General features: G+C 42.6%; 1 protein-coding gene across 1 annotated transcript; it reads left to right on the plus strand.

Annotated features, from left to right (window-relative positions):
• Window positions 1-3,007: 3,007 nt before the first annotated feature.
• On the plus strand, window positions 3,008-6,129 carry LOC134192590 (uncharacterized). The gene is made up of 2 exons (XM_062661336.1): window positions 3,008-3,986; window positions 4,667-6,129. The coding sequence occupies exons 1-2, from the start codon at window positions 3,639-3,641 to the stop codon at window positions 5,873-5,875; spliced, it is 1,557 nt and encodes a 518-aa protein (XP_062517320.1). The 5' UTR covers window positions 3,008-3,638; the 3' UTR covers window positions 5,876-6,129.
• Window positions 6,130-10,000: the final 3,871 nt, after the last annotated feature.

Below are 10,000 nucleotides of genomic sequence, written 5' to 3' on the forward strand. Positions count from 1 at the left end.
GAACGTGATGTCATCATGAGGCTCCACCTCTCTTTGTTTGGTAGGCAACGTCTAGCTAGAGAAGCGGCACAAACAACGAGACGCCTAGAAAGCTGCACAAAGAACGAGACTTTTACATTCTTGTGAGCTGGCAAATCGGTGGCGAGCTGTTTCTTTTGTTGTACGTGAGGGTTTAGCACTAGAAACAACACCTAATGTAGCTACATTTGTAACGTTCATGTTTTTCCACATCTAATTTTGTTTTGGCTCTGGTGTTACCTATGCCACGCTTAGAACTGCTCATAGTGGCTCATTACGACTTCAAAGCTGCACAAACAATCAGACGCCTAGAGAAGTTGCACAAAGAACTAGACGTCTAGAGAGCAATGGTTGTAACATTATGCTTGTGTCCATCAATAGTGTAATCTTCTGAAAGCTCAAAACATTGTAGGTGCATGCAATCGTGTTTTGTTCACTGAAAATCAGTGCTGCTTCTTTTGTACCTATCTAACCGAAAGCTGGTTTTCGTATTGCTCTAGACTTTCGCTGTGCGTGGCGGTTAGTTGGTATTGTCTAAACCATTCTGTCATAGCGCGACTAATTCAAGGTGCATACTGGCCGAGGGTTTGCAATTCCTACTCTCTGTTTGCGCTGACTTTGCGCTTTGAAAATCTGTAATAACTTCTGTGCAATAGGGCAGACAGTGACGATCTTGGTATCGTTCGAGACCGCAAGTTCTCTGATTTTTTTAGTTACTGTATTACACAGGCTGTTTGATAAAACTCTCGCATATCAAGAGTCGTTAGGGTTCTTAATTAACCTATTAAGAAGGTATGTTCTTACAACAAGAATGCCGCTAGTAGAGGAAGTAGCCAAGGTCACTAAACGATCCGCTGTCTTGACATCAACTTACAGTTGCTCTTGTTTCGCAAGTAGTTGCTTGATATTTCTGACTCCTCTTCTCGTTCTGCTTTGTCTTGATAGCCTGTGACTTCCTCTACTGTTACCTAACATCTTTGTATTGTAATATGACCTCTAGAATGTACACTTAATGGGATATCACGTAACGTCTGAGTGTGGTAAACAAATACAGCTGCATCATTAGTCACTTCCGAGCGCAAAGTCAACGCCAACAGAGAGTAGCTACTGTCTATTCCCCATAAGTGTGAACTTTGAAAATCATCAATATCTCCGCTGTTTTTCGGACTTCCGCGATGATCTCAGTATCGTTAGAAACCTGGCATTTCTGTTTATCAAATTATCTAAGCCCTTCCTACAAACGAAACGGAAGGATAATATAATACTTGTACATATCAAAGACAAACGGGTGGAGCAATGTTTATTATCCAATTATCTTAGAAGACCAGCGGATCAGCAACTGGAACCATTAAGATAATTGGTGTAACATGGTCCAACTGGAGCAGCTCCTAGTGCTCTAATGAGTACACCTGGTGTGACCTCTACTTCATTACTCACTTCCGAGTTCACACTTACGGGAATACACAGTAGTGCTTCTTCATTACCCGAGGCCCGGATTTCTGGGTGGAGGGTATAGTAGTCGTTCGACGTACGTACGACCCAACGACCCATCGACCGTATATATAGTTGGTTAGCGGAGATGCAAATGAAGCTATTCCGACCAATAGACGAGAAGTGGTGTCATTGCTGACCAATAGACGAACGTGATGTCATCATGAGGCTCCACCTCTCTTTGTTTGGTAGCTGCTAACGAGAATTCGGCCATCGGGCGTCCGTCCTGTACATGGTGTTTAGTCCTTTGCTTTGAGGGTTTAGCACATACATTTGTACGTGTATGTTTCCCCAACAACAACCAGGGCGAGGTGTGTAGCTGTACCTGACTTGTAACATTTTGCTTGTTCCACGGTGTTTCTGCATAGTGGTTCTGCAGTCTGCCAGCTTGAATTTTGGGTGTGCGTGCTGAGCGGCCGTGGTGTTGTTGTTTTTGCAAAGATCACTAGTGTCGTCTTGCACAGAAATTTGGCGTTTGACGGGAATTTGCGAAGGAGAACGTGCATTGTCCGTGACAACGTCTGTTTGTCGGACAAAGCGGCTCGGCCGACCTGTAAGTACGCTAGTGCGTCTCTATTCATTTCTGTTTTACGGTATCCAAAGTCAGAGCGAACAGGCGCCTAGCTAATCTACATGTGCACGTGCATGTTTTCCCGCATTGATGTTTTGTTTTGGCTCTGGGGTCACCTCATTACAACAGTAAGCGACGTCTAGCTAGAGAAGCCGCACAAACAACAAGACGCCTAGAGAAGCTGCACAAAGAACGAGACTTTTACATTCTTGTGAGCTGGAAAATCGGTGGTGAGCTGCTTGTTTGGTCTCCATTTGTAACCTAGGTTTCCCACCAATACAAGAAACAGAACAATGATCACGCCCGTTACTTCATCACGTAAAGCTGGATTTACAATATGGGAACGCTTGAGCGTCGCGTCGCGTGCGTCCTGTCACGTTGTCTTGCGTAGGAGTGGCACGTATCGCGTCACACGCGTCGTACCATTCACAATACGATTTCAGCGCGCGGTAGACGTCGCTGCCTGAATTATTGAACTGACCACTCGCGCTTCGATTTTCTACTAGCACAACTCTGCCGGAACCCCCAACTTGCTCAAACTCAATTTCTACGCGTTCTCCCTGGCACGCAGGTCTTTGTACGTCTTGCAGTTGATCATCCACAAGCAAGGACGGCTCCATACACAATCTATAGACCGCTCAACGTCGAGTACAGCACTGAAATCAATAATCATTGCTCACGGAAGCCACACGTGCATTTATAGTTGGCTGTGATTGGTCGAGACCAAGGTGCTACTTCCGACGCGACGTGAACAGCTTCCGGTTCGACGCTCAAATAAAACTTGGTTCTATTTCGACGCGTCGCGTCCGTCGAACGTCGCGTCGCGTCGACCATTTACAATTTGAATTTGTACTACGCGACGTGACGCGACGCACGCGACGCGACGCTCAAGCGTTTGCATATTGTAAATCCAGCTTAAGGCGAAGATTGCCAGCCGGCCTAGCGTCGAGGCTCTCCGACTTGTAACATTTGGCTTGTTCCATCATTTGTAACACAACTACATTTGTAACATGCATTTAGAAACGACGCCTAGCTAATCTAGCTGCATTTGTAACGTTCCCACATCTAATTTTGTTTTGGCTCTGGTACGTATGCCACGCCTAAAACCGCCCATGGTTACGACCTCAAAAGCTGCACAAACAATCACCTGCACAAAGAACCGACGAGCGAAGGTTGTAAAAAATAGAAGCGAGGTCCTACGGGACGTTGGCTGACGGACTGCGTAGCTACCCGTTGTACACGGTAGCAGCCAGTCTCGTGACTTACCTCAAGCTCGACCTGTGGCCATTTCAACAATGCTTCTTATTTATTACCCACATCATACCATTCTGTCATACGACTTTGTCATAGCGCGACTAATTTACCTTCAGGGTGCATACCGGTCGAGGGTTTGCACTTCAAGTGCTTCTTCATTACAAGAGTTACAATGAGATTGAACTTCAAAGACAATTTGACGGTTTCAGAACGTCTCATTTCTAGATGACCATATATGGTTACACTGTGCCGCTGTGTAGTGTAGAAGCTCTCCAGAAGTTAATATAAATTTATTGATCACAAAATGTCAGACGCTTTTATTAGCGTATCTACTGTTGCTGGCTCTCTACGTGAAGGACATCGTGACGGATCAAGAAATGACGCTCTATTCTACAATCCTGTTGGCTTGGCCTTTACAAATAGCGGTGATATAATAGTTGCAGACAACTCTAATCATTGTATCCGCAAAGTGACGTTACGTGAAGGAAACGATATATCCTCACACGTAGAAACGATTGCTGGAGTTGCTGGCCGGCCTGGCTACAGAGATGGGACTGCAGATCAAGCTTTGTTTTACAAGCCCACGTCAGTGGCTGTGGGAGTGGACGACACTATTTACGTGACAGACTTGGGAAACAAGAGAATCAGAACGGTGTGTGTGTGTGTGTGTGTGTGTGTGTGTGTGTGTGTGTGTGTGTGTGTGTGTGTGTGTGTGTGTCGTTGTTGTGTCTGTGTGTCTGTGCATAGAGGTACAGTGCCCACACAAATTCTCAACGCTATCTATGTCACTTAGAAACTAATAACACTGACATGACAAACTGAACTAACACTATTGTGTTAATGTTGGTTTTCTGTCTTTTTGTGTAGCATGCATATATATGAAATTATTTATTATTGATAATTAATAATACATTTAGCCTTGTTGTGCAAAACCACGCTCTCTTAGGAAAAGTGTGCCCCTCAACCTAATCTAGGTTTCTATGCTGCTGGTCTGTGTCTGTGTGTGTAGCAGTGTTGCAGCTACTATCACAGACTACTGTTGCAGGTGCAGTCACATGTCATTGATACCACCACCTCTCACTTTGTAAGTTAATTAATGTGAACCAGATTGAACTGTTTGACTGTAAAACTTTTGGACAGCTGCATCAATTTTGTTTTAGGACTCAGAGTTTACGTGGATGTCATAATTTCGTCTGATAACGTACTGCAAGTCAAACTTTGGAAGTAGGCAGAAATGTAGAATACCACCCTCTTGGATTCTATGTTTGCCTGTTTTGTTGTATAACAGAAAGTTAAAATTGGTACGGCAGTGATGTCATTTCTTGTGTGTAGGTGGATGGGTGTGGCAAGGTGAGTACATTGGCTGGATCAGGGAAGCCAGGATTTGTTGATGGGCAGGGAACGTCTGCTTCTTTTACAGCATTATACAACATTACTTCATCAGCAAACAAATCTATTTTCTACATCTCTGATGAACAGTTTGTTCGTACGATGGATGTACATGGCATTGTCACTACTATTACAGAACAAAGGAAGCTTCTGAAAAGTATTTTCTTTGGTAAATCCAAGTTTGGCTGTTTGTGCCAAGTAGCATGTAGAGGTGGAGATCATGAGACATTGTATGTAGCTGACTGTAGTAAGCATGCAGTGACATCAGTATCACTTAACACCGGGGATCTTAGAACAATTGCTGGTGGCAAGAGAGCATCAGAAGCGGCTTTGTTAAATTATCCTGTTGGGATTTGTGTGGACATCAGTGGTTATATTTTTGTGTGTGATGGTAGAAATCACAAGATTGAAATAATTTCACCCACCTTGGAGACAATGACTACTCTAGTGGGATGTGGTGAGAATGGTTTAGTAGATGGCAATGGTGAGGAAACGAAACTAAGCAACCCTCGTCGTCTTCTTTTGGATGAGTCAACCCATACACTTTACTTTACACAGGATCATTGCATTCGAAAAGTTGACCTCCAACATCTGTTACCACCACTGACACAGGTATCTTCATTGAGTGAAGATCTGGTGTCTCTTGTGGACAACAAGGATTTGGCAGACGTTGTGTTTCAAGTTGAAGGCAAACAAATTTATGCGTACAAACCCATTCTAAGTGCTCGCTGTTCTTACTTTTCTTGTCTCTTTTCATCGAAGGAATCCCATTTATCACGTGATAGACACATGACCACAATTCCAATTGAAGATGTGAGTTTTGATGCTTTTCAAACTCTCATTGTGTATCTCATGACAGACAAGGTCAATGTGGATATGAATGACTGGAAGATGGTATGTCAACTCCTCATTCTCTCTGATCACTTTCTGGTTTCTAAACTGAAGAGTTATTGCGAAACTACTCTGGCAAGACAGATTAGAGTCGAGAATGTAGTAGAAATTTTGGTTTTGGCAGACACTCAGAACATTCCAATGCTGAAAAAACAAGCCATTACATTTATATGCAAGCATCGTGCTGTGATGGTAGATAGAGACGAAATGAAGAAACTTTCACCTTCTTTGCTTTTCGAAATTATGCCAAAAGGATTGTAAGACACGGCATTGTGCTTTGATAATTTGATTTGATTCATAGTTTGTGGTTACTGTTAGGTTTGTTTTGTGATTTTTGTTGATTTACACATTTGCTATGTCAAATGCTTAGAATGTATTTAGTACAGTTGTGACCAAAAGTATTGGGACACTTCACCAATCACACTCATAAATCACGTAGTCTGTATTTATTGAGATTATTATCAAAGGATGTAGTTATGTACCAACACTAACATGGAGAAAGACTAAGAGAAAGGAGAAAACTATGGGTTGATGTCATTATTGGTTGGTGTGCTTTTCGGCATGAAAGTTGTTGTAGGGAAGTGAAATGTTCTGCTTCCAAAGTGCAAAAGTTTTCAAAGTTGGAAAGAGTGGCAACATGTGATGGGCTAGTGTACAGTACATTGACAATGTTGCAGATTGTTTCAACTCTGTGTATCTGTTTGTTTTTAAGCTAACTGGTGTGTTTGTGTCTGTCTGTCTTTCTGTCTGTTTGTCTGTCTTTCTGTCTGTTTGTCTGTCTGTCTGTATGTCTGTTTGTCAAGATCATATATTTCTCTCAGATAAAGTTCCATCACACCACTAAAAGAGGCTGAACACCAAGTCCAGAGTATAAGAAATCCATGGTTGTGCTTTGATAATTTAATTTGATATGTTGTTCATGTTTAGTGTGTTAGAATATGGTTGTGACATTAATATTTGTTGGTTTACACATATTAGCTAGGACATGGTAGGACATGGGCTATGATGGCAAGTCAATGCCTTAACGATGATATATTGAGTTCATTAATTAATGACATCAAAAGGTTATGAGCTTATCCGGTCAGAGAATGAAATATTTTGCAGGTTGGACGAATTGATAAATGTTGACTGCTTGCCTTATCTTCACTACTTAGTAGTTATAATCATCAAAGTAGTCATTGTGAATTGATATGATTCAAAATATACTGTTCTTATTAAGAAATAAGAAATAAGAACAATATATGTTAGATTATATGCAGCTTGAATGTAATAGTTAGTGCCAATGAAAATGTGAGAAGGGGACTGGACACTTGAGTGGCGAGATACATTGCAAACGTATGGCAATGCATTTTCTTACTCATTTAGAAGCAGTAGACACGTTTCCTAGACAATCGATATTGGCAACCATCTTCTATTACTGGTAGCCTCGTACCAGACCCTCTCGCGCCGTCGTGCCCGGTTCCCGTATAACACGACAACGCCTGAGAGGGTCTGGGATCATACCGCCTACCGTTTATGCTATTAAATGATCAAACTAGCTCGTATGTCACCAAGCCTCGGGCTACTAATACAATTAGTCTAATAGTTATTCTCATGTGTCACATGGAATGTCTTGCAACAGACTTGACCTTCCATTTGTACTCTACTTGTTTCCTTTCAGTGTTGGTATCCTGTCTCTACGCAAGCTCTACGTATTTGCCAACCTCTGGGAAAGAGGACTTCCTCTTCAAGAGACTCTAGAGCGGAAGTCAACACCGTGTCTGACAGTACGCTCTGCCAGGCTCCAAATGTTCCCGAATCGTACTCGAGCTTCCCGATTTGTATTGTTCTCGTAGCCTAGCACAGTAATAGAGCGGCGCCTAGTGCATCCCTAGTCCAAGCTACCTAGACTGCTGATCGAATCACATTGGACCTCACAGCTTCAGATAACGTAAATCGAACTCAGGATCGAGCTCCCTCTGTGAATGAATCTCTTTCCATGCGGCACGGTGGGTCTCTTCTCATGCAGCTGTACAGGAACGAAATGTAAACAGTGAATGTATGCAATCGGATATCACAGCTAGCATAACTTTGATGGAAGGATAGCTTCATAATTAACTAAGCATGAGAGTGTTGACATCGGTGACGTGAGTGACACTTAGATGACGTGAGTGACACTTAGATGACGTGGGGTGACACTAGGTGAAGAAAGTAGGCGGTATGATCCCAGACCCTCTCCGGCGTTGTCGTGTTATACGGGAACCGGGCATGACGGCGCGAGAGGGTCTGGTACGAGGCTAATTACTGGTTGCGATGGTGAACAAATGCGCAGCAGAAACGTATACTAAACTGGAACTATACATACTATTCAAAACTGCGAAAGTGTCTGAATGTACCTGAACTATACTTTTGCTATAGGTTTTGCTAAGGCGAGCTGTGTGTGTGTGTGTGTGTGTGTGTGTGTGTGTGTGTGTGTGTGTGTGTGTGTGTGTGTCTGTGTGTGTGTGTGTCTGTGTGTGTGTGTGTGTGTGTGTGTGTGTGTGTGTGTCTGTCTGTCTGTGTCTGTGTCTGTGTCTGTGTGTGTGCATGTGCGTGCGTGCGTGCGTGCGTGCGTGTGTTTGTGTGCGTGCGCGCGCATCCCAAAAACTAAACTAATGGTGACCTGTAGAGTCGTGTGATGATCATGATGACAAACTGCCCATCCTCTTGGACAACAGCATGATTGCATGAGTCAGTAAAGAACTTTCGATCTTGGTTCCACCATCTCTTCATATGGGAGGCTAGACCTTGAAATGGAGTAACGAATTGCACAATCATCTTGTGTCCGAAGCTTGTGTATTGGCTATACTCCTGTATGACTTGGGTTCTTCATAAGTGTCATCTACAGAAGCTGAGTATATTCCTTATTGTGAAAGTATACTGCATTCCTACACACCCTTCCTTTAATTAAAAAAATTAACTTGCCCAACACAACACTACAATACCCTTAGCTGCAACTTGTCTGTCTTTAGACTACTAATCTGGTATCTATTTTTCATGCATACAAACATAAGTAGTGTCATGTAGTCAGATATATATATATATATATATATATATATATATATATATATATATATCTGACTACATGACACTACTTATGTTTTGGTGCATTTTCATTAACTGTTTTGGTCTCTTTTCTGTATCAGATGCCTTCTGTTCCGAATTAGCATTTTCCCATCGTCATTTTCCACTTCCTAGGATTTGGTCGTATTTGTCGTTTTACTGTTGCCTTAGTCCATGGTTTCCCGGTGTGAATTGGTTGAATTCTTACTAAAGTATCTTCTGAATAAAGTTGTTTCAAGTCTTTGGCTCCTCAGTTGTAGGACTTCGCCTGTTTCATTTTGTTCTTGTCCAAGCCAATTCTGTCATTTGGAATTTGTCGCTGCATCTCCTGACACCATGTATCTTGAAAGTATATGCAGTATTAATATTAATATCTACTGCATTCCTACACACATTCCATGATAGATGCATACTAGTATGAATTGCACTTGGAATCTTCATCAAAGAGCAATGGTCCAAACATCTATCATTGAAGCTACAATCAGACAGCGATGGAGATACCCTGAAACTAAAACACAAAAGGTGACTAGACGCCGCTTTAATTAATTAATAGAGTGGCTTGGCCATCTTGCCAAGAATGCCAAACAGCGATTCCCAGAGATATGCCTTTCTAGCTGGCTGCCTGAACAGCGACCGAAGGGTGGGCCAAGAATGAGATGGAAAGATGTCATTCGGAAAGATCTGAAGAATTTGAGGATTCCTGAGGACAAATAGTTTTGAAATTTGAATTAGCAAACAGTTCCAGAACTGCGTGGCGTAATGCATAGACTGTACAACTGTTAATGGAGTCGGCAAGATCAGAAAAACCTAATCTGCAAATTCAATGTCAACAGTATACTAGTGCTAAATTAAAACGCCTTTCCCGACGAGACATGCAATGGTAGAAAACGTCACAAGTGTAGTGCAGAACGTCAGAAACTGATCCACCAACAGCAAGGCGCAGTCCAGTGTACTCTGTGCAAACGATGATTCCCGAGTCGAGGCGGCTCGGCTCAGCTCTAGACAGTTTTAGTTCATAAGTGTCTTGCCGACTGATACAATCTAGTTGACTTTTGTTTCTCTTTCAAGGGATAGCGTGACCGTTTTTTTTATTGCGGCAGCGATACTGGGGTAAGAGACCGGAGGAGGTGTGTGCATGTTTAACGCAAATTCCCGCGTATGCACTCCGGTTATAATTTGGGCAGAGAAAAACACAAAGCCCGGATAACGTATTTGTGACCAACTCACGTCGAGAGTCGCAGCTATTTCGACATTTCATTGAACGTCATCACTTCGAAGATGTTGCTACCGTTGCTAGGTGATTGG

The sequence above is a fragment of the Corticium candelabrum genome, chromosome 16, assembly GCF_963422355.1.
Source record: "Corticium candelabrum chromosome 16, ooCorCand1.1, whole genome shotgun sequence".
NCBI lineage: Eukaryota > Metazoa > Porifera > Homoscleromorpha > Homosclerophorida > Plakinidae > Corticium > Corticium candelabrum.